This window comes from Vanellus vanellus (assembly GCF_965231255.1).
Source record: "Vanellus vanellus genome assembly, chromosome: 3".
NCBI classification, from domain to species: Eukaryota; Metazoa; Chordata; class Aves; order Charadriiformes; family Charadriidae; genus Vanellus; species Vanellus vanellus.
Genome location: NC_138907.1, coordinates 116,302,846 through 116,327,885, shown reverse-complemented (window position 1 = coordinate 116,327,885; position 25,040 = coordinate 116,302,846). Strand labels below are relative to the sequence as shown.

Below are 25,040 nucleotides of genomic sequence, written 5' to 3'. Positions count from 1 at the left end.
ATTTACATTCTGTTGCAACCACAGTATATATGCTGACCTGCTCAGACTTTATATTATTAGCTAGTTTGAAATCTCATTAAAAACTATCCTGGAAGTGACTTGCAGTTCCTGAGGTTTGGAATACATTATTAGCGTCTTCAGGGAAACACAGTTTGGAAGATCCAAGGACTGGGAAGCAGTATTACAGAATAAAAGAATTCAATTTGGGGCAAGGAACTATGTTTATTAGCACTTCCATTAAGGTGAAGGTTGGCGTTTTAATATGGAGTTAAAAACTTAGTGTTAAATAATGAGTTATAGTTTAAAGTGAAAGTTTCTTAGAATAGATCTGGCTTTTAGTTTTGGGTTTTTTTTTTTTAGGAAACCATAAAGAAGTTATTTCAAATCATAAACTAGTAAAGCGTGTTTAACAGCTGCCTGAACCATATCTTCTAGATTTTGATGGTGAATATCACTATTTTTTGGGTTGATGTACATTGGAAATAGATAGTGTCAAACCAGTGCTTTCAAGGTCACTGGAAAAATGCAGGCTGACCCTGAAAATGGGTATAAAGTTTGTGGCTTTCTTGTTTCGTACTTGTGACCTAAATAGCTGAATATTCCCTATACGGGGATTGAAGGAGAGGGGAATGAAATGAAAAACAAGCTACGAAATGTAGTAAAAGTTCAGGAAAAATACTCAGAAATCTCCAGAGCCGTGATGTGTTGTACTTGTGGAAGAAGGATCAGAAACCAGAGCTTGGGCACATGACCTCAAGCTACTCAATGCAAATGCGGGAGCGTATCCTCAGGTTTTTGGCAAAGGGAGCAGCTTTCTCGCTGTTCGAAGCATGCTATCAACTAAACCAGGCTCTGGCCGCAGTGCTAACTTTGGCAGGAGAAGAAATGGTTGGATGCTCTCTGAAGATCGAAGGCAATGAGGTAAGATACGGCTTAAAACGAGTTGAAAGTGAAGAATCCAAACTGAGTCAATAAATTAGGTTGTGATAATATTTCGTAATGATATAAATTGTTTCTCTCAAGGTTATGAAAAGGAAAATAAATGTATGCACGTTATCTTGTCCCTCTTACATGATACTGATAAAATGTATTATGCCAGTGTGATGAAAATGTTAAATTATTGACGATACAAGTTTTAATGCTGTGTAAAATGTATTTTGCGTTGTTTGGATGTTTTTCCCCTTTGTAGGCTAATCAGAAAGTCAGACTCGGTTCATACAGCGCAGATCTTGTACTGAAAGTAAAATTGTAAATTTTTTCCTGCATATAAATGTATGTAACTTTATGAATAATGGAGAATGTTTCTTCATGTTTCAATATTGTATATGCAAGATGTTGCTAATTGTAAAGGGCTCGACAGTCTGCTCACTGAATTTGTTCTGGAGAGAAAATTTTGAAGCAGTATTTAATTGCAAAACAAAGCCATTTGTCTAACAGAAACCTGGCTTACATGAAGCTGCGTGCTCTGAATGGATTATTGATTAAATTTATATCATTTTATGGAATGACTAGGACTGCTTTGAAATCTCCAAGTCTTATATTACCTTCCTAGGTTTTCCTGCTGTAGAATATATTTCTTATATGCATATAGAAATTAGGATTGGTGATACTTTTTCTTCTGTAATGCTTAGGGGAAAATTTGAAAACAACTTTGTCTCCTCATATGGAGTATCAGCCATGTACGTGCTTAGAATGATTTTTTTTGTGGTCTGATTTCTTAAGTGGGAAAAGAGTTAAACTGAAAAAATAGATGAGCGTCAGATGTGAGCCCCAAGAGCCGTGGTTTGAGTACTGAGAATATTTATCTTTGAGGCAAAAATCAGTTTTAAATCTGAGTTTAAATCTAAAATTACGCTTTTCTACCTCCCTCCAGGCAGACCTCTTTATCCTTATATGTGCTTTTTATGGTTTAATTTTTCTGTCTTCTGAGAAAAAGTTTAAGTGTGCCCAAGAAATCTATACTTTGACATAGCTTTAGAATAATGTATCTTGCTAAGGAGTGTACTGATAAAAAAACTTTTCTTCAAATCTCCTTCGTTCTTGTCTTCTACAGAGATTTGCTTTTTTGAGCATTGGTCACTTTTCCTTTTGAGAGTTTTTCATCACTTCAAATGCAAAGTTTTCCAAGATAATAAAAGATAGGAATAACAGATAAAAATATAGAGTTTGTACCTCTTCTTTTTTTTCTTTTTTTGTTCCTTTTTTCTTTTCTTTTTTCTTTTTTCAAAAATGCATACATACATTTTTAAAAGTTAAAAGGAGCAAGCTTTTTAGCTTTTCTTTCAGATGGATTTTTATAGTAATATTTTATAAAACCTTACTGATTAGAAACAATTGGATTTATTTTTTTTTTCTTAAATTGAATTATTTTCATGAAATAACATGGATTTATGGTAAAGAATCCAAGTCAAGGATTAAGACCTCATTTTTCACTCTGGAATGGTGTTCAGTAATCTTAAGTCCAGCAATTTAGAGGATTTAGAAATACAGATATTGTTCTGAGGTTGTTTCTCTGCCTAAGTAATAAACTCATAAATATCTCTCTCTACTTTGTGATGTTATACTGATGTTTAAATTTGAATTTGTTGAATAGAATTATTTCTGTATTCACCCAAGGTCTTACTCTCTCTGTCCCCATGCATAAATATCACAGAATTTGCCACCAAAATGTATCTCATGGTCCAGAACTTGCCATAATGTTTAATATATGATGCAGACTGTATCATGCCCTTAGTTGTAGTATTCTAAGTTTACGTATATAACTGTTTACGATTTTGTTGCATTTACTAGGTTTGCTGGGATGGGTAATCTTCTTAAGGTCCTTACCAGGGAAATTGAAAACTATCCACATTTTTTCCTGGATTTTGAAAGTAAGTTCAAACAATTACAAGACAATGAGAGAATCTCTTTTCCCTGACTTAACAGTGAACTGAGGAAAAACTTAAAATCTGATTGCTTGCAGTGTGTATTTTCCAGCACGACCAATCTGTCCAAGTCCTTGTCTCTGAAATCATTTGTTCACTCAGGACTCCTTTTCTCTTCCTTTTCTATTTTTCAGGAACCAAATGGGAAATCTTTTAAAAGTTCTCACTTGCACAGAGCTTGATCAGGGGCCAAATTTTTTCCTTGACTTTGAAAGTGAGCAAAGCTTCTTGCCTGGCTTGCCTTCTTTGCTGATTTCCTAATAAGCTGCATGCGCTTACGCATCATAAAGCAATTCAAAAGGGATTTGCAAACAAATCAAATTACACTTCAGTTGAATATTGCTTTTTTGATATTTATAAAACCACATAAAATTACTTAAATTCATTCTGAGCAGAGAAGGGGGATGAACGATAGATATGCAAGTCAAACCTTACCTTGAATTAGTTTCAAAACATTTATGAGCCAGTGTTAAATTTACATATGGGTGAACTTGACCTCAGCTTTCTTTAACAAATCAGGGTTAAAAAAAACCCAACTCTTCATGTTGCTTCCTTGAATGGAAATATATATTGGAAATAAAAATAAAACGATAAGCGGTGGATGTGGCACTATTTTTGCCTGTTTCGGTGACCATTTAACTGGGATATTATAGTTTCTAAAAAGTAGTGAAGTGGTCAAAGTGTATGTGCTTGATTGCATCTCTCTTAATTGCATGGTTATCGGTTTGCAAAACAGTGTTTCGCATTCTAATTTCCTTGTCACAGCTATATCTGATTCAAAGCTATTTCACTTTTGGTGGGTACAGTTTCCCTGCATGTACCTCTAGACATTGTCTTGAAAACTCGTCATCAGATTCTTAAATATGGGTTTGATCTTACTCAACTACTTATGTGAAATGCTTTTTATTTAAAATGCTAACAGCGTGTGATGTTTTGTCCCTTAATACCTTTATTATAAAAAACAAACAAACAAACAACAACAAGTTTTGAGAGAAGCTAGTGTTTTTAAAATAACTTTGTTTGGAACCCTGGTTTAAGAGAGAATTCCAGGTGATTAGACACACATTTTATCACCTTGAAATAGTTTTCTTGAATCATTTATTCCTGAGTTATTTTTCTGGAAAAAAAAAAAAAATACTGACGTGATATGAGACTGTATTTGTGTACACACTCTGAAGCACTGGTTCAAAAAGTCATTTAAACACGTACTTAATTCTCATGAAATTGTTCAAACATGCTTTCTTGGATGAGAGGTAGAGTGTATGACTATAACTTTGCACATATCTTAATCTTCTTATCTAGATCTTATTTACCTCATTATGAAGAATCAGTTTTAAATGATGAAAAGAAGTTAATTGGTTAATTTGGGGTTAGGAGAAGGTACTGTGAGCTGCGTATCCCTTTTTCTCTTCTATGTCATTTGAGAATTTCCTCGTAAACCCGTAATGTCAAACCTTTACCCAAACCACCATGTAATTGTTTTTCTGGCAACCTTTCGAGGGCTTCGGTAGCACTCTATGGCTTTGCAAAACCATACAAAGGCTTACATCCTCTTACAAAGGTTTTCAGCTGCTCTGAGCTCCCTGGTTTGATCAGCCCCATCATGTCCTGGGTGGTAAGAGGGTGCTCCTGACCCAGGCTGCAGACTTGGCTGGGAACAGGTAGTCCGGCATTGGGAACCCTTGGCAGAGCGGAGGGGATAGTGAGAGTGGAAAACATCTGTTTTATTAAAGCCTTGGCAGCGAAGGTTGGTTGTGTTTTGGTTTTTTTTTTTTTTTTTTTTTTTTTCCCAAAAGTGCATTGCCAAGAAGTGAATGGGGTGAAGTGCCCTCTCCCGCGGGAGGTGACCAGAGGTTAGTGCAAGCACATGCACGCACTGGTCAGGCACATCTGCCTAAAGAGGAACACAACTGTCATCTCCAAATATCAGTGAGTTCGACACTCCTGAGCGACAGGTTGAAATGTTTTACTTGTGCAATAAAGTCCTGGAGTTTTTTATGGCACAAAATCTGTATCAAGGGGGCGTGACTGAAGATGCCTGTAATTGTGTGCTTTGGTCTCCTTTAATTAGCCATCGTATGGTGTAAAAGGACACTCTAAGTTAGTGGAGGTAGGTAAGAGCCTGCCTGTGCGCTCGTTGGACTTGAGGCTTTCTGTGGGCTTAGTTTTGGTTCAAGTTCATGCATGAATGGCCACTACAGTCGGCCATTCAGAGGGTGAGGGGTATGTTGAGTTGATGTGTTTACTGTATGTCATTATTTACATCAGGATATTGCTTTCTGGTATTTTTGTGCACTTTTCATAGCCGAAAGCTGAAGTCTTGAAGTAAATGTGTCAGCACTACTTCTGAAATGTTTACAGATTTTTTGGATACTCCTGCCCTGGTATTTTTTTTTTTGCTGCTCTTTGTTTAGTATGTGTTGTACCTGAAAGGAGGGTGTGTGACATACTTCTTCCTGCTGTGCATGCAATGGGCCACACAAATACTGCTTAAAAAAAAAACAAAACAGAAACAGCCTTTTTCTTTGTACACAGGAGTAGAAAAGACACAGTCTGTCTCTCAAAAATCAGAGGTTTTATGAGCTGATGTTGGTCAAAATTAATGTAAGTGTTTATACAAAGAAGTGGGAAAAGACCATTAAGTTGTTAAATCCATTTGACAGTCGATTTAATCTGTGGTGCTTCAAAGGGGTCATCCCATGAGTGATGCTTTGCGACATAGTCTCATAGCCTCTCGCTAGAATTGAAATGTGCAAACACAGGATGGCACCCATCGTGAATGGTACTGTGGCGGGTTGACCCTGGCTGGACACCAGGTGCCCACCAAGCCGCTCCATCACTCCCCTCCTCAGCTGAACAGGGGAGAGAAAATGTAACGAAAGGCTCGTGGGTCGAGACAGGGACAGGGAAATCATTCAGCAATTACCATCATGGGCAAAACAGACTCGTCTTGGGGAAAATTAGAGTAGGGTAATAAGAAATAAGACCAAATCTTAAAACACCTTCCCCCCACCCCTCCCTTCTTCCTGGGCTCAACTTCACTCCTGATTTTTTCTCCCTTCTCCCCCCAAGCAGCACAGGGGGGCATGGAATGGGGGTTGTGGTCAGTCCATCATAAGTTTTCTCTGCTGTTCCTTCCTCCTCCGGGGGAGGACTCCTCACACTCTTCCCCTGCTCCAGCGTGGGCTCTCTCCCACAGGAGATAGTCCTCCATGAACTTCTGTAACGTGGGTCCTTCCCACGGGTCGCAGTTCTTCAGGAACTGCTCTACTCTGTGTCCTTTCCATGGGGTGCAGTCCTTCAGGAACAGACTGCTCCAGTGTGGGCTCCTCTCTCCGTGAGTCCAGAGGTCCTGCCAGGAGCCTGCTCCAGCGTGGGTTTCCCACAGGATCACAGCCTCCTTTGAGCACCCACCTGCTCTGTTGTGGGGTCCTCCATGGGCTGCAGGTGAATATCTGCTCCATCGTTAACCTCCATTGGCTGCAGGGGGATAGCCTGCCTCACCATGGTCTTCACCATGGGCTGCAGGGGAATCTCTGCTCTGGCTCCTTGAGCACCTCCTCTCTCCAGCTGCAATTGCTGCTGCCCCCCAAGATTTTTCCCCTTCTTAAGTATGTTATCCCAGAGGCACTACCACCATCAGTGATGGGCTCAGCCTTGGCCAACAGCAGGTTGGAGCCAGCTGGCATTGGCTCTGGTGGACATCTGGGAAGCTTCTGGTATCTTCTCACAGAAGCCACCCCTGCAGCCCCCTGCTGCAAAAACCTTGCCCTGCAAACCCAATACAGATAGCTATGTGGGAAAATGAACTTGCCGAGAACTCGCTGTTCAAAAAAACCCCACCAAACTACCACTTTATCTCTCTCCCCCACCTACTAAATACTCTTCCACTCTGATCAGGGTGATGTGAATGACAGCATGGTTGGAAGAGTGGCACATGCATGGGAACAGAAATGCAGGAGAAGATGGCAAGCAGTTGTACAGGCTTACATATCTTAGGTCAGTCTTGAAGCTACGCAGTAAGGTCAGCATAGTAGGTTTTTATTTTATTGTTTTCCCTTTATTATCCTTAATTAATACGCATTTCATAGGTAATGTGTTGTAACGTTGAGTTGTTCTGTGCAACAGAAATTAATTTATTTTCTTTTGAGTTGTTGGTCTCCAAGGCAGAATTCTATGTTTCAATGAAAATTTTGAGGACATCTTGTATTGCATCTTTTGAAAAATGCCGTTATGAGGGTGTTTTTTTTTCTTGTTTTAAAATATACTTAATTTTTAAGTTGCTTTTCATCACTTGTATTCTCACTTTTCCCTTACGTGTTTTTCACCAACTTGTTCTTTTCATGTTTAGCCTTAGTCCCTCCAGTACAGCTCTTCTATGCAATTCTTGAGGTCTTGAAAAATGGACAGATTGAAAACAGGAACACTTTAAAAAAATTACATTTTCTCATCTAATTCAAGGTTGTTTTTTTTTCAAATTCTGCCTTGTGCTGTATTTGAAAATGGGAATCGTGAAAGAAAAAGAAAACAGGATGCTTCAAAATTTCACCTTCCATTTTTTTCTTTAAATAACTATTTTAATTTTTTTCCTGAATATTTTAGGCTACAAAACAATTGTTTTAAAATCATCTCTTCCCCCCCCCCCCCTTTTCTGTAGCTGTCTATATCATCAGGTGCAATTCTTACAGTACCTTTTTGCTGGCATTATTCTTGATTCCAGACTGGGAACCAGGTTTCATAACTCCATGGTCATACTTGAAAAAAGCTTAAATCCAGCATTAATTTCAGTTAATGTTGTATGACAAAAGCAGTTCTGTATGCTCTCCAGTAATCATTTTGGAGTTATGCAGTGACGCTGTATCTGTGCAAAGAGACGCAGTTGAAGATCCATTGAGTCCAGCCTTGAATGCAAACAGGGAGGAATGGGAACTGTGGTAACTTCAGCAAGTGATATGGAGAATAGTGTTCTCCTGTGCAGGTGAGAAAGCCTTTGAGGTGAAATGCAAACTCTATGGATTCAGCCAAATTACTCTTTTTTTTTTTTTTTTTTTTTTTTTAGTCTACTGAAAGGTAACGTCTTCATTCCTGGAAAGTGAAGCATATTGCTGTTTTACACTGATATCTCGGTGTAGGTATTCTTAATCAAACTGCAGCATATTGGATTTGATTATATATCACTTACTTTACTTTAATTCCTTCTTAGCACTCAACTCAAAAATAATGCTTGGAAGAGTGAGTGCGTGGCAAGGCTTGAGAGTCTGTGGGTTTCAGGATTTCATGAGCCCATAAGGTGAATTCTCTTGAAGCGGATTTTGTCAGTTCAAGAACTGTTTTGTTCTTTAGATGTTGGCCTTGTTTAAATTAGTCACAGATAAATGAATTCTGGGTGTTTGAAGCTCTTTCCATAGCAGCTTACAAGTGCTCTTTTATGCAGAAAATCTAATGTCAAATTACTGCCACCCATAGATGGCGTTTTTCAGGCAAAGTAAACAAGTAATTCCACGTGAATTCTTGGAAATAATTTGAAGGTTCAGGTGACAACAATTTGGTTTGAACCTAAAAGAGTAAAGCTTATAGGTTATTGGGAGGAGATGTCCTTAAGTGACACCTTTACTCCCATTGTCTCCTCAGATACAAATACTTTTTATAAAACCAAACTCTCGAACCTTAACCTGAGCAGGTGGCACTTTTTCCTAAATGTTAGCTGGGTGGGCTCATTACCTGATCCTAATTTACTCCCACCCCCCAAGAATCAAGGACACTTATTTTCTAGGATGTGTTCCCCCCCCAATTCCCAGAAAGATTCATGAAATTTTCAATTGTTGTTCAAGCATGATTAAAAGTGTCTATTATTAGAACATGTCTGGCAGCAGAGCATCTGCCCGCTTTTTGCATAGTGGGATATTAATTAATACCCTCTCTGCACAGGCACAAGGCTGGAGGTGTAGTCTGTATCCAGCCTGTGGGAGATTAAACTCACGTCCCGTGCTGCAGAGAGTGCCCTAAGCGAGGAGCCTCCACTCCGCGTCCATCCCCGAGCTGAAGCCTGGCACCGATATCCCTGGCACAGCGCCGTGCCTCTAGCGAGTATTTACCATTTAGGGAGCTTCAGTTTGTTCTAGCTCGTTTAGAAAGGATGAAATTCAAAAATCCAGCGCAGGCTGGGTTAGGGTACTGTTTCTTCCTAATGCTGTTCATTTTAATGTATGGAGTATAGCATGTTCTGACACCCTCTGAAATGCATTATTCACTGTAGTTGTAATGCCTTTTGTCTTTTCTAAGGACATAAACTAGCTTTCCGTCTGATTTTGTCCTATTTTGGAATGGGAAAAATCATTGTCATGGTGAGAAACCTGAAATAGGACTTTAGCACAATACAGTAAAAATATACGTACTGCTCTCTTAACTTGCTGTCAGTGGCCGGTGGAATTATTGGCCACGTTCAGCAGTGGACAGGGCAAGAAAAGCTGAAAGCAGAGCTTGTAAGACATCTCACTTTACTCGCTATTTTTTTGCTGGGCTGTCGAGGACCAGTGGCTACGATGTTTTTTAGAAATATGACTCCACGTTCACTGAAATGCAGCCACTAACCAGCTTCAGTGGGAATCCTGTTAACCTACAATCAGTTTGACTGAGGGTGGAATAAAGTTCTCTGCTTTTGGTCTGCATTTCAGATACAGAAAGGCTGTGTGGGTTGGAAGTACTTCTTTTAGTACTGTCTCTTATCTCTTTGTTAAAAGTAATTATTGAGATATTGTTATGCCTCATAAAAATTAATTACTGAGATACTGTAATACCTGATTTTATATTGGTAAAGGCTTCATATCCATTCTTTTTATATTTAATCTCATCCTATGAGTACTAATGTCTTACCTACATAGCAATTCCTATGCTCTTTCTAATGTGTACTCGGTGAAGAATAAGGCAGATACATTGTGCTGGTAGGGTTTTTTTTGAAACAAATGACAGGTATTTCCCTAAGGAAAAAAAAAAAAAAGATGAGTCCACCCTCCCACCCCACCATGCATCTGAAATATTTATTGCATCCACAAATGGATTGTAGTTGGTCTGGCTTTCCTCTTTTTTGTAATGAAATCTGAAGCCCCATGCAAAACATGGAATAGACCACGTGTAAAGTTGAAAGAGAGCATTTGTTCATGGAATGGATGAATTATCATATCCTGGTTATTTCTGATGGAGCCAATGGAATTACATTTCTCTCCAGAGCTAAAATTTTCGTTTCTAAATGAAAATTTGTTTGTAGAATCCATATATGGGAGAGTCAAGCCTGGTCTGACTCTTAAATTAATTTGATAGAGGATTCATTTAGTTGTCAGGTTTAAGGTTCACACTGGAAACACTTGGGCAAAGGGAGATGAAAGGGATTCCTATTTTGTCTTAGTAAATCCAGTGTATTCTGAAGGCAGGGGTACTGTAAAAACTCAGACTTGAAATGCAGTAAGTCTGGTGATTATGGTAACTTATTATTGAGAGGGCTTGCATTCATTCAATGCGCATTAGTCAGTGGCTACAGTTTTATTCGGAAATGGGCTCAAATTACTTAAGCGCATTCTGGTTCTCTGGCGGTGTGGGGTAAGAGGTGACCACTGCCAAGCAGTGACTCCACACTGTGATTCAGGAATGGCATTTTTTTACTCAGAACAGAGAAACAAGCTTTGGTATTGTTGGAACAGAAAACCAATTTAAAAAGCCAAAAACTGTCACGAACAAGTCTATATTCCCTTTAATTGTTGTTGTTGCTGTTGTTGTTGATGACAGCAAGATGAAATCTTTTTCAAAGTGAAGGATTACAGGTATTTTAGCTGACCATTTTTGGCAAGCTCTTCATGTAAAATCCCTTTTGAAACATGGCCATGGTCTTATCAGAACACCTGTTTGCATAACATATATTTCATAAGTAAGATGCATGTGTTTTGTTTTTTTTAAAGAGCCTGAATCATTCTCCCTACTTTTATTTTTAAGCTAAACACTTTCGGCATAAATACAAACCGCTTCTGCAAATGCAAGCTAAGCCTGTTGCTCTGTAGCCTTTGCAGTCCTTTTCCTCTCCTTTCCCTTTCTTGCCCTCTTCTACCCACCTACCTTCCTCCTACTCCTCCTTCCCCAGGTGCTGGGATGCTGCAGAAATCTCAATTGGTTTCAAATATTTAACCTTCCCCCAACTTCCAAAAGATGAATTGGGAAAATTTGAAAAAGACTTTTAACAATAAAGGGTGTTACTACAGGCCATTTTTATGTCCCAAAATGCTGAGCAGTCTATAGTGTTCACATTTCTGTTAGGGGCTAATGTTTTTTAAAGCAAATAAATTGCAAAAAGTAACATAGAAGTACCTGATTAACTGCCCCGTGCTTCGGGTGACCTGAATGTGCAAATTTTACACTCATGAACTGTGCTGATAAATTACTTATTCTCTTTTGTGTCTTAATATTCACTGAAAATGTTATTTTAATTAACTTTTATTTAGCTATTAAAATATAGATATTGATTTATAGGTGACTCCTACCTTCTTACTCTGTTGTTCGATGGTATGTAACTCTTTAGCAAGATTACCACTTTCTTCATTAAACTCAGAAGCGTTTCCTGTTTTGTTCCCCTCTTTATCACAAGGTGACAGACCTGTTACGGTGTGTACCCGAGATTTCTTGCAGCTTGGGGAAAGAACCAGTCATCGACACTGTAAAATTAATGTGACTAGTAGTTCCATTCGACAGCCATGTCCCGGCTGGGACTTTCCTGTTGGGGGGTAGTTTTTCCCTTCGGTGCTACTTTCCTTCGCTTTTTGGAGGATGGTGGAATTTTTTAGTGACATGAAGTATTTTGCATATAAGACCCAGCTGAGTAAGCTCAGCTCATTTTTACTTTTACTCATTCTATCTTTTAAACAAGATTAGAGAAAACTTAACAGAACAGAAGGATTGTCAAATCAGTGTCATTTCATGTGCCCAGTTTCGTGGGACTCATGATGACTTGTGAATATAGAAAAGATGTTAAGTATCAGTTGCTTCAGAGCTACGGACACATAAATCTCAGCCATTTGTGTCTGGCTGGTGCAAGGTCCGTACATGACACATTTAAACAAGTCATCCTAACCTGAAGCATCATGGAGAAGCTTCGAGAGCACCTGCTGTTTCCATACTCTCCAAGTTGAACCAGTTCATTTGTTTCTAATGCGGAGTGGGTAAATGAATCCTGTACTGATATATGGGTGGAAAACTGTGTCTCGTTTCTTAAGGAGAGTGAGAAGACTAAATAGAAAAAGTATTTTTAATATTTCTTGTCTATTAGTGAAGAGATGTATGCAGTAGTTCTTCCTAATTGGTGAGTTTTGAATTGAAGGTATCTCATTGCTTTTAATTCAAACAAGTAGTCCTTAAGTCCTAAGATTCACCTTCAAAGATTTTTTTTTTTTCTTCCATAAAAATTAAAATTCTATCTTTACAAGCTAACAGAAATTTAAGGGGAAAAAAAAAAAAGTGTCTCTGTAGAAATGTGCTGGGACAATGTGTTGTGGTTTAACCCCAGCTGGCAACTAAGCACCACGCAGCCACTCACTCACTCCCCCCACAGTGGGACGGGGAGAGAATCAGAAGGGTAAAAGTGAGAAAACTCGTGGGTTGAGATAAAGACAGTTTAACAGGTAGAGCAAAAGCCACACACGCAAGCAAGCAAAGCAAAGTAAGGAATTCATTCACTGCTTCCCATGGGCAGGCGGGTGCTCAGCCATCCCCGGGAAAGCAGGGCTCCATCACGCGTAATGGTTACTTGGGAAGACAAACACCGTAACTCCAAACTTCTCTCCTTCCTCTTTCTTCCCCCAGCTTTATATACTGAGCATGACATCATATGGTATGGAATATCCCTTTGGTCAGTTGAGGTCAGCTGTCCCAGCCGTGTCCCCTCCCAAATCCCTGTGCCTCCCTCCCCCCACCTACTCACTGGTGGGATGGTGTGAGGTGCAGAAAAGACCTTGACTCTGTGTAAACCCTGCTCAGCAGTAACTCAAACATCCCTGTATTATCAACACTGTTTTGGTCACAAATCCAAAACATAGCCCCATACTACTGTCGCGAAAATTAACTCTACCCCAGCCGAAACCAGGGCAAATGTGATTGTTTCTACTAATACTGACTACAGTTCTATCTATAAGTCATCCAGTCTTTAGTCAGTGCCAGCCGTTTATGTTTTAAAGCAAAAGAAGGCAAAAGTTCTCTACCTTGGCTAATGTGGTGATGTTCTAGGGATAACATCACTCCCTGTTGGTACTGCTGTGCAAATCCCATCATTTGAATGGGAAAATTGATCTACTTCCAAATGCCATTTCTCTGAACAATAAAGATCTACAGGTCACTCCCACCCTGAAAAGTGATCATTGACAGAGCTGGATTTATTTTAGTCGCAGGAACGATCTCTGACATACATAAGAAAAATGTTTATTTTTAACGGTACTGTTTCAGTGTTTTACAAAAGGAGAAATAAATTACCCCAGTTAGGGAAGCCCGGAGGAGTCAAAGTGGTGTAATATCCCACTGCTCCATCCACTGCAAGGCCTGATTTTAGCCCCAAGCTGCAAGAAAAGTGAACAATTCTTTGTAATCGAGCTGTGGAGCTCATGAAAGAGAAGGACATTTTTCCCGAAGGACTGATGCGTTATCCTATTTTCCAATAATGCTGCTATTATGATACCGCTCCACTTCAAAATCCTGTCATTTTAGAAGAGGCATTTTGAGCCAGAGCGTACAAAAACTGTACTGCTTTACCTTCCTTGCTATAGAAAGCAAAAACTTGGATGTAAGCAGCATGGCAGTGTAGTATAATTGTGTATTTTGAAAAAAACACATCAGAATGGAGTTACACATAGTCAATCTGGATATAACGTGTTAAGTAGAACTGAGTAATCTTGCCGTTTGTATTGCAGCTTCCTCTTGACTTTGTGCGTTTTGCTTTTCTGTTTCTTAGATGCACAGCCCACAGATGGAGAAAGGGAAGTATGGAATCAGATCAGTGCAGTTTTACAGGACTCGGAAAGCATGCTTGCAGACCTTCAGGCTTACAAAGGAGCTGGACAAGAAATTAGAGATGTATGTTTGCTAAAGTTAATGGCAGTTCTTTGGAAGCAAAACCAAGCAAAACTCAATGCGTTCCTTGCTTCTGTTCTGTATCCAAGCACGTTCTATGAAACGACGTGAAAATCTTCATTAAAATTGTATTTAGAAAATATGTTACAGATCAGGTGTAATGTTAAATATAGAGCCTTAATGTCAAGTCATTAAATGGAGGCTGTTGGAACATCTTTTAGGTTTACTGTTAGTAATTTGTAATTATTTTTCACTTTGAGAAACACCATTTTGTATACCTCATTTCATATATCTTACGGTAGAGGTCAAAGTTGAGGATATGGAAGAAATAATACTCAGTTGTTAGAAATACGCTATAAACACAGTTGAAAATAGTTGTTCATCTGTGTAAGTAAAATAATGAAACAAAATAAATTATAACCTTTGCAGGCATCTTATTCTATGAAATTGGTCCTGAAGTACAGTTCTGAACTGTAACTTAGAATTTGGCTCAACTGACCAAACCTTTCCCTGCATCAGCTTTGCAGTTACTGTTAGCGTGAACTGTTGGTTATTTAAGAACCTGAGTATGCCCAAGATGTCAAAAGCATCAGAATCTTTAAAAAAGGACTATTTCTGTAACCTGTAATCATACAGAAGGTCTTCCTTGATGCTTCTGCCATATTTTTTCCCCAAATAATGTGTTAAAACATATTCTTATGTGTCAGTGGTGCATTTGAATGAATAATTTTAAATAACTACGGTACAGGGAGAAAGGGAAGGTGGAAAAATGGTATTTTTTGGACTCACTAATTTCCTATTCCTGTGCAATGCAATTTCTTGTAATTGTTTTATGTTTAACAAAACTTTCTAAAATGGTGAACTAGAAAACTTCCAAGCCATCTTTTGCTTGTTATTCATGGATCACAGTTCTTTACAGTAGTATTTTCATTTCAGGCAATACAAAACCCCAATGATATCCAGTTGCAAGAAAAAGCATGGAATTCAGTATGTCCTCTGGTTGTAAGGCTGAAGCGCTTTTATGAGTTTTCACTCAGATTAGGTGAGCCCCGTTTTAGTATGTCTGCTTATTAGGCTACTTTAAATATAAAGAAATAGGAAGTTTCTTTTTCCACAGACTTTTAAAGGGTTATTATTCTTTCTGCTTGATGTCAACAGACATTTAACTGCAGTTATGTTTTCAAGGCGTATTTATAATCTTAATTTAATTTCAAACTTATCATAGTTTGTTAGTTTATCACTTAAAATAAATCTGCATTATCTAAATGGAGTACAAGCAAAGAATGCGATATAACTGTATACAGTTTTTCTCTGGTGCCTGCCACTCTTCTGCACTTCAGTGGTCCGTATGGTACTAATGTCATTTATTTTTTGTAATTTGGGTCCTCCAGAGTTTTAAAAGGAATGTAAACCAATAATATTTTGAGACTTTTTAAAAACAGGGATAACAGGGGGAGAAGAGTATCAATAAACTCTCTCACAGGGTGAGAATCCAAAGTTGGGCATGCTTTACACTGACTTTGTCATCCCTACAAACCCCCCAAATTATGTAATTACTCCTTGAATTATGACTCCAGAAGAGAACTAGTGGGCAGAAATTTATGTATAAAGTGGGAGAGCTCCCCATGCAAGGGAATTCTTCTACACCATCCTGCTTACCAAGTCTTTCGCTTGTTGAGTTATGCTCGTAATTATAGCTGCGGGAGCTGAATTACATTGCTGCCGGTGCCTAAGAGGACATTTTTAGTTACAGAGATGCCAGAATAATCTCTGTACTGAGCTGGTGGCTAATTGGGGAGGATGAAAGAGAAAGAGTTGAATATCTGAATGCAAGAAAAATGCTTTCTCTAGAATTTTCGATAGGGAACCAAGATAAAGGGTGATTAAAAAGGGAAAAGAGCTCAGTGATACAAAATGGAGAGAAAACAGCAGAGAGCCCAGAGAGGCAGGTGTCTCTTGACTAATGTTTCTCGCCTTATAATAGCCTTATAAAAGCATTTCTGTTAGGGCTGCGCATGTTCAGGGGGTTCCTTCCTTTCAAGCAAAGTATATTTAGATACTTAATTAAAACTTTGTCATAATGTGGGCCAAATAGAATTTGTGCTTCTGATTTTTATTCAGAGAAAGCCCTGCAGAGCTTACTGGAGTCCTTGACGTGCCCACCTTATACTCCAACTCAGCACCTGGAACGGGAACAGGCTCTAGCGAAAGAGTTTGCAGAAATCTTACATTTTACTCTTCGTTTTGATGAACTTAAGGTTAATAAAATTTTTCAATACATCCTGATTTTTTTCCATGTATTTTGAACTGAAAGTGATTGTTTCTTATTTGTCTTCCTCTCAGATGAGAAACCCAGCAATTCAGAATGACTTTAGTTATTATAGGCGGACAATAAGTCGCAACAGAATAAACAACATGCACGTAAGTAAATAAAACCTGATCTGCTGTTCACACAGAGGTATTTATCGCTGTGCATTTATACCATTAGTGGTAATGTGTTTTCTTTTGATTCGCTAGCTGTCATGTTCTCTCCTTCACACCAAGAGTTAATTGCAGTCCGGATGAAGTGATTAGAGTGGAACTATTCATGCGACAATCTGCTTGCTGACATGAGCGTGTACTGTATCTTTATCTTGCTGCTGGCAAGATATTAAAGAGTTTTACTGACTATTTTTTTCTCATGTTTTCATCAGCTAGACATTGAGAATGAAGTAAACAATGAAATGGCCAATAGGATGTCCCTGTTTTATGCAGAAGCCACACCAATGCTGAAAACACTCAGTAATGCAACTACACATTTTGTATCAGAAGTAGGTAACGGGGGAGGAAAGGTCTAACACAGACGTTCTTGATTTTAATTTTACAAGATGATTGACTGAACATTGTCTGGTTTTAACCCTTCTAGAACAAAACGTTACCGATTGAAAATACAACGGACTGTCTAAGTACTATGGCTAGTGTATGTAAAGTCATGTTGGAAACACCGTAAGTTTTACCTTAAATCTTGGTTTTCTTGTGTAAGCGAATTTGTATTATATTTTAAGTACCCGCCTGAGATAAACACAGATTTTTCCAAACGAATTCCTGTATGTTTGACTTAAGTTGTTCTCACATTTGTATACAAAGCGTGACCTGGTATTAGAAAGCCTTGCTTCCTATTTTAACGACCTTATGATATTCTTCATGAATCAGCATTGGGTTTTGTTAGGGAGAGCTTACATGGACAGCCTGTTTTTTAAACAAAAGATTAAAATAAAAGTGCAGTCGTGCACTCGTAGGCTTCAGTGTCTGTGTCTTGTCTAACCAGGGCCGTAGGCTGACTGCTGGCTCTTGGTTGCCCATGCTGCTGTTATTAGCCCACTTAGGGGCAAGATTTTGGCTTTTCCAAGTAGCGTTTTCACAAATGATACAACAGGGACTATTTTGAGGATTATTTGGGTAGATCTTTTTGGATGTAGCCTTCTTACTCTGCATGTGAGAAATTTCAGCTGTGTGGAAATGGTACAGTTGTTTCCGTAGCTGCTAGCATAGGTATAGCCAGTGAGGTTACTGTTGTTTAGCTGTGCTACTTAGTCAAGTAGTTTTTAGGTTAGATGTCTCTTTGAGTGGAAAACACATACAAGATAGAGCCAAGGTTGTCTTCCTGTCTTTGAATTGTTTGTTCATGGTGCCATGGAAAGGGTAGAATTCCTGAGGTTATTGTAGAATCATAGAATCACAGAATTGTCTAGGTTGGAAGAGACCCTTGGGATCATCGAGTCCAACCATCTACCCTACTCTACAAAGTTCTCCCCTACACCATATCCCCCAACACCACATCTAAACGTCTTTTAAACACATCCAGGGATGGTGACTCAACCACCTCCCTGGGCAGTCTATTCCAATGCCCGACCACTCTTTCTGTGAAAAATTCTTTCCTCATTTTCAGTCTAAATCTGCCCTGTTGGAGCTTGAAGCCATTCCCTCTTGTTGTGCTTGTTTATGAAAATTCTGGAAACGTATATGTAGGTGGTGGGACTCATCTCACAATCCAGGGACATCTTAGAAGTAGTCATTGAAAACTAACCTTACGTATCAGCTCATTTTTTGGCAAAAGTAGAGAAACAGAAAGTTGTTTGTCATTTACCAGAAGATTATCTGATATTTAGTTCTTATTGTGGGATAATCGACCATTTTCGCATCAAAATGTTCTGTAGCCTTTAAATCTGTTCATGTTATGATTCTGTGTTATTTAAACAGAAGAATAAAAGAATAAAAGTTGAAGTTACTGTAAAATGAGAGGTAGTATGGTACAGATTCGAGTGTTTTATTTATATGTTTAAGTGAAAAAATCAAGTTTTATATTGAAAACCAGTGAATGATAGTAGACAAATCTATGCATTATCTACTCAAAATTTGTTAGAAAAATAGCGATAATTTCTGTTTTTCAGGATTTCTGTTTTTCCCTACTATAGTTTGTTTTCATTTCCTGATTATGGTTTCAGGGGTTAGAGCTGATAGGGACTGTCTTAACTATGCCATCCACATTATTATTTTGCAATTGCAAAGTCAGAGAGAAACTCTTTGGAACGAGTTCAGTCCAGTCCTATGTAGTGGGCCTCCGCATTTTAGACGCTCAGTGGACCTGGGTTGTTGAAGTTGCCTATGTGCTTAGTGGGGAGAGAGAGAGAGCGAGCAATGACTGTGACCCACCTAGGTGAAGCCCTGCATTTACGAGCTGCTGAAATTAGTTCCCACCTCAATGTTAACTGTTTCAAAGCAGGAATTTAAGCGAAAAGAGTAACTTCCCTTTGAGGTCCCAATATTCTGAGGTTCCAATTTCTAAGATTAAACAGAAAAGTGCAGTCAGCCTCCATCGTATATGGTGAACTGTGGAAATCTGTGAAGCTGTCATCTTAGATTTTTTGCTGAAGTGGGGATCTGAGCTGTGAAGGGGTGTTAGAAGGAGTTTACGTATCTCTATTTGCTTTCTAAGCTTCCTGCTAAATTGACAAGCACTTAGGCAATTCAAAGATCTTTAAAATCTTACTAAGATTCATCTTCAACCTTAAAATACAATGTTCAGATTTCACGCGCTCGTAGTCTAGCTTGCAAAATTGTCCAGTAAAAAGTCAAGACTCTTTGTTTCTTTTGTTCTATTTTCCAGAGAGTACAGGAGTCGATTCACCAGTGAAGAGACCCTTATGTTCTGCATGCGAGTAATGGTGGGGGTTATTATTCTGTACGACCACGTTCATCCTGTGGGAGCTTTCTCAAAGACATCAAAGATTGATGTAAGAGTGACTTTTCTTCAATACTCTGTAGGTTTGAGAATACTAGTCTGCAGGTATTTGCAGCCCAAGCTTACGACTTTGTATAAATCATTTTAATTACTTTTCAATGGCAGAATTTAGAATTTATCTTCACCTGCATACTTTAATACATCAGCTTGTTTGAAATTAAAATAAGGATCAGTCTTTTTTTCTTTGTATTTTCTTCTAGCCGCAGATACTCATCTTTGTTAGCTCTGCTCTCCTGCCAACTTTATGGTTACACTAAAATAATTTTGTGTTACACATACCCTGGAATAAGTTCTGTGGTCATAATTTTCTATTAGCCATGTAATTTATTTATGCTGAAAAGCTTCTCTTTGGTAGTAGTTCTGTTGTAAATAAGCAGATATGCCACATTGTCTCTGCTTTGTCTGAGGGCTAAAGTAGCAGAACTGAAATGTTATTGTTGTAATGTTGATAATAAGCCTTCAGTTTTAGCTTTGGCCTCACCAGTCACAGGGAAGTCAACATTATTTTTACATCTGAGATATTGCAAACAAAAAAGTACTATTATTTGGGCTACACGTTTTTACAAACTTAAAACTCATGCACCGCATCTTTCGGTAGAAATAAACTGTAATTCATGGAAAAAAGATGCTAAGTCTTTCCCTTTACAAGAGAACCTACTTCAAAAGAGGCAAAAAAAAAATAAAAAATATTGTGCTCCATGACACTAAGTCTTCATTAGTATTTTTCATCTGCAGATATCAGTATTTTACCACGGCTCCTCTTTGACTCTGTTTTACAGAGGGAAAGATATGTCACAAAGAGGTGAATTGATTTGCTCAAGGTCGTGCAGCAGATAGAGCCTGGGAATTGAATGCAGACTTCCTGACTTCTAATTCGGTCTCTTGCCTACAGAGACTACACAAGTAAAATTTTGATAGGGCCAATTATACAGTGCTTGTAGAGTGTTTCTCACATTTATCGTAACGCCCTGTAATCTTACAGGGTAGTTAGCTGGATGTGAATGGGAGACAGGAGATGTACGACTCAGTTTTTAAAAATGAGTATGTGGTTCCAAATTTTAATTTGCTTAATTAGTTTAGTGATTCTTCCCTAATAAAAAAATCTTACAATATTTCAGATGAGTTTGTTTTACTGTGAAAAACAATTATTTTCTCCAAGCTAGTCACTTCTTGGGAGCCATTTCAAAAGAATTTCAGGGACAGTGGAACAAATTACCCTTTCCTTACTCTTTCAAAACTGAAGACTTTACTTCAAGCTGTTAATTATAGTCTCCTACTTTAGACATCCTAACAGCTGCTTTTCTTTGACGTTTTTAGGGATTCTGATTCTAACAAAAAAGGAAAAGAATGGTTTGAATTTTTATCTCCTTTGAGTTTGTCTGATCTGATAAGGGTGTAAACCCGTACTGAGTGATACGAATATAGTCTCAAGTTTCTGTAGTTCAGGAAAAGTAACTCTGTCACTTAAAAATATGTGCTGCTACCCTGAGAATTTCATCCGATCAACTATTTGCTTAGCTAGTTTTATCTTCCAAGTAGAAGGGAGCCAACTGAGCAGTGATCAGTGATTATTAGGCCGGTCATTGCGCAGAAGGCTGAGTCACATTTTCCAAATAACTTTTAATGGCAAATACACAGACCCTGACTTCAGTTAAGTGTTTAATCATCCCCTTCCATAATAAGGCAGAGTTGCTCCTTAGCTACAAAGAAAATACTGACACGTAGATTTAGCACTGTAATGTGACTTGAGAAGGTTCAAATCTTGCCTCTGCCGTTTATCTATTATTTCAACTAAAATGGAATTCATCTAGGCTAATTTCTGGGTAGGTATTAGATGTCTTCATAGAAATGGGAAGAAGTAGGTACTTCTGGAGCACAATTTCCTACATCTGAAAGTATATTCTGAATTGGTTAGAGGAATTTCTTATTTCTCTCTATTTACTAGATAGGGAGTCTGTATAGAGGGTCAAATGAGTTCTACCCTTGCTTTCCCTGCTCATTTCCTCTTTTGTAAATTTGGGTAGAGTTTCAGCCTGTTTTTTAGAGTCTGCACGAAGATGTTCATTCAGTGTGGTGTTTAGAATCAACATCATGGACTTCTTATCTCAGATTAAGTTTGTAACCACTAGTTATAAAACAAATCATAAGTTAGCACCAGTTAAGTTTACAACTGAAAGCTGAATAATGAAAATTACTTCCTTGTGCTCTAGCATAAAAGTAACAAAGTTAAAACATCTCTTCTGATAGTTGCTAACAGCAATGACGTGGAGCTCTCTTCCAAAATCTTTTTTTAGCTCATATCAGCTGTTCTTGATAATTTTTTTAAGTTTGAATTGGAGAAATCATGTGCAAGTTAAAATATATACACTTGATATATAATTTGCTATCTACAAACACTTACTAAAGTAGGTGTTGTTTTCTCAAAAGTTAGGTTTTTAATTTAAGATAATTTTTAATAAGTTATAATGCTTTTATTGTGTCACATAAAGCAGCATTAGCACTCACTAGGAAAAAAACCCTGTGTGTCTTTGGTGAACTTTTTCCGTGTTTTCAGCTAGTGCGATTCATATATTGTTGTTCAATAGTGGCATGCTTCTGTTCCCAGATGAAGGGATGCATAAAAGTTTTAAAGGAACAACCACCTGACACTGTGGAAGGACTTCTGAATGCTCTCAGGTACGTGTGGAATAATTGTTTGATTCAGCCTTAGCAAATTACCTCCTTTTTTTCTCACAATCTCTTTATATTTAGGACTTTTCACCTTAGAAGCTAGATTTATTAAGAAAATTGTCCTTTCAGGTTTGCCTTCATCACTTAGGGTTTTCTTAAGTAATACTCATTTCTTTCAATTCCATTTCATTTTCATAAGCAATGACTATTACTATTGGAAGCCATAATGTCCTTCTTCAGGCATACCTAAGGTTCGTTTTATCACCTAAAACTTAGCCAACTAAAAGGTAAACAATACATCAAAGGTAAACAATATATCTAAGCTAAGATTTGTTATATAAAATACCCCAGCCACTAGGACATTTTAGAAGCAGAGTCGAATTCCTGTTTCTCAAACCCTTGATACTTCCTTTCTCTCTTTCCCTGTGATTTAATAAAACTTTATTTATTTTTTTTTATTTTTGCTAAATACAACTTAAAGAAAACAGCAACCTAAATCACAGTCCTGTAGCTAAGAGTTTATGGTGCTGTCTTGGGAAGCAAGACAAAAGGGTCTGATGCTGAGAAGGGAGTCTTAGTACCAAGTTTTTCAGAGCTGAATTCAATTCTCTAGCTGGTGAATGCTTGGACAGAGTGAGAACTGCAGCCATAACCACCTCTATATTTGCTTATCGTGTCTTTTGAATTAAAATTGATGTGGAGTTAAATCCTACAGTTATCAGGTGTATTTTGAGCTTATGATTGATCTCCCTACAAATATAAGCAGTGAAGAATGTTTGGGTTTAAATGGAAAAAAAAACCACATTAAAGCTCTTCAGTCCTCCCAAGATATTCCCAGAAGTGTAATTGGGACCAAACAAACTGCTGGTTACAAAATCCAAAAAAATAGAAAACCCTGTATGTGATGGTACATTGTAAGGTGTAAAGGTACAGGACATTTAAAAAAGCTGCTTAAAATTAGGTTTATAGATTATGCCAAAATTCAATCTAGATTCCTAAATCCTTTTATTTTTTCAACCTGTTTCTTATGTCTTTGCATATGTTTTACTTCTTTTGAGACTTTTAACGGGAAAAAAAAAAAAAAAAAAGAGGTAATTTTGACCCAAAATTATGACAATGTCATGGACAGATGGCAAACAGTATTTAACCAGGATTTAGCCACAATTTCCCACCTTTTAACAGGGAATAGTTTCTTGCAAGAGGTATTTAGAAGATAAAGAGCACCAGACTATTAGCAGTTACATTCCAGTGATCAGTGACTAGAGGAACATGTAAGTTCCTCCTTTGTGTAATTGATCTGCACTGATTTCAAGAACAGGCACTGAAGTTTTCAGATTTTTCTATTCCCTGTTCATTTTATAAAATACTGTTTTAACTTGTAATTTCTAGGTTCACTACAAAACACCTGAATGATGAATCTACTTCAAAACAAATTCGAGCTATGCTGCAGTAGTATCCTGAGACAAGTAGATGTTTGTATTGATCACAGAAGATGTGTATGTTTACATAATTTAATACAGTTTGATGTTAATACTTGTGTGTATTTACATAACCATTTTCTCCACATTGCTAAAATACATGAATCTGTTCGTAACCTGACTGACTTTATATAGTACAGCCTAAGTTTTTATGCTAGCTTTTATCTTTTGACTTTTAAAATACTTTTTTACTTAGATACTTCAGCTACCACAGTTTATCTGTGCATTTTAATCCTTAAACACCTTCTCTATCAGAGAAGTAAGTAGTAGTGAAGACAAAATTGAAATCAAACTGAAATGTCAAAGATACCCCAGAAAATGAACTTTAAAGAAGGAGAAAATTAATATAAAGGAAAGTATAATTAATTGGATATGTTTTAAGAACATATGTGCACAGTTTTTTAGTTAGTTTTAGGATTTCTGCAAACTTGTATGAATAGAATAACTGTTCATCACTTTCATAAAATGCGTTGTCTTTCCTATAACAAGTGGAGATACACCTAAGTTTAAGTATTATATGCTGGCTGACATCCAAAAATCTATTGCAAAGAGGTCATTTCACCTCTCTTATAAAGTATAAACTGTACCTCTCAACCACTGAGAAAATCAGTGTCCTGTTTCAGAACAGAAAATTTGCTTTAAGACCATTTCTAGGTTTTGAAAATTCTGTATAATTTTATGAGATTTAGAAAGGAAAGGGAAAATGCTAATGCCTTGACTTAACTAGAAAGGGTTTGTCAGTGTAAATATACCGTGATGAACATTATCTCTCAGACAGCTCTACCTGGTAAGTAATTTTTTTTTGCTGATAAAAACCAGTATAAAGCAGAACACTCTTCTGTAGCAGCAAACTTCCCTAGTGTCAAATTGGCCTCGTCAGACTAGGGATTATATAAATAAGTTTTAAGAGCTGAGCTGTTCTTAGGTACTCCATCAAGTTCCTTGATAGTATTATGCATTAGATGATTCAGAGCCAAGACAGAAATATATATCAGCTGACTGCTCTTCATTGGTTTTTGAGATGTGATTGATGCTTCAAGGAGTTCCTTGCTGAGTTGTTTGTTCTTACTTTCTAGTAATTTTTCCAGTAAATGGAATAGAAATACTTCGCCAAAAGCAGCAAAGCTCAAGCTCTGTTAAGTGTGTCTTCTGGGTGGTCTGCAGTTGCTGTACATATTCTTGCAGAGGTCACGTTCTGAAAAAGTGTTCGACTTTGTGTACTTTGCTTGCACGTATGTGTGAAAACACCAGTGCTTGTGCACAGATTCAGATTTGTATTTGCTTATTCCTGTGTACATAAATCAGGGTTTGTGTGCTCTCACTGGAATTTTCACGCATATCACTTCTAAAAACATTACCTTAAGACTTTGAAGATGTGTTTGGTCTGCTGAAACTCGGCTGCGCTGTGACAAATTCAGTCATTGAACTCAGTCCTTAAACAGTATTAATATCATAAATTCTTTGGAGTAGGAATTGCCTTAGAGTTTATTTCTGAGCAGAACCACCACTATGAGGTTTCTCAAGCCTGATCAGAATCCAGAGGCGCCAGTATTACACGTGTGGTGATACTGGGCAGCACCGCAACTCCCG

The 25,040-nt window shown here is 37.8% G+C and overlaps 1 protein-coding gene across 2 annotated transcripts; it reads left to right on the top strand.

The window, feature by feature from the left end:
• Positions 1-2,800: 2,800 nt before the first annotated feature.
• Positions 2,801-23,585, top strand: CYRIA (CYFIP related Rac1 interactor A; the record flags this gene model as incomplete). 2 transcript variants are annotated; one of them, XM_082481717.1, is made up of 10 exons in its annotated part: positions 2,801-2,870; positions 13,903-14,024; positions 14,958-15,063; positions 16,143-16,279; positions 16,365-16,442; positions 16,715-16,831; positions 16,927-17,006; positions 19,168-19,294; positions 21,908-21,978; positions 23,362-23,585. In XM_082481717.1, the coding sequence occupies 10 exons, from the start codon at positions 2,801-2,803 to the stop codon at positions 23,423-23,425; spliced, it is 972 nt and encodes a 323-aa protein (XP_082337843.1). In that variant the 3' UTR covers positions 23,426-23,585. The 2 variants fall into 2 exon arrangements, with proteins under 2 accessions (XP_082337843.1, XP_082337844.1); XM_082481718.1 differs by lacking the exon at positions 2,801-2,870 and adding an exon at positions 3,066-3,138.
• Between the last annotated feature and the right edge of the window lie 1,455 nt (positions 23,586-25,040).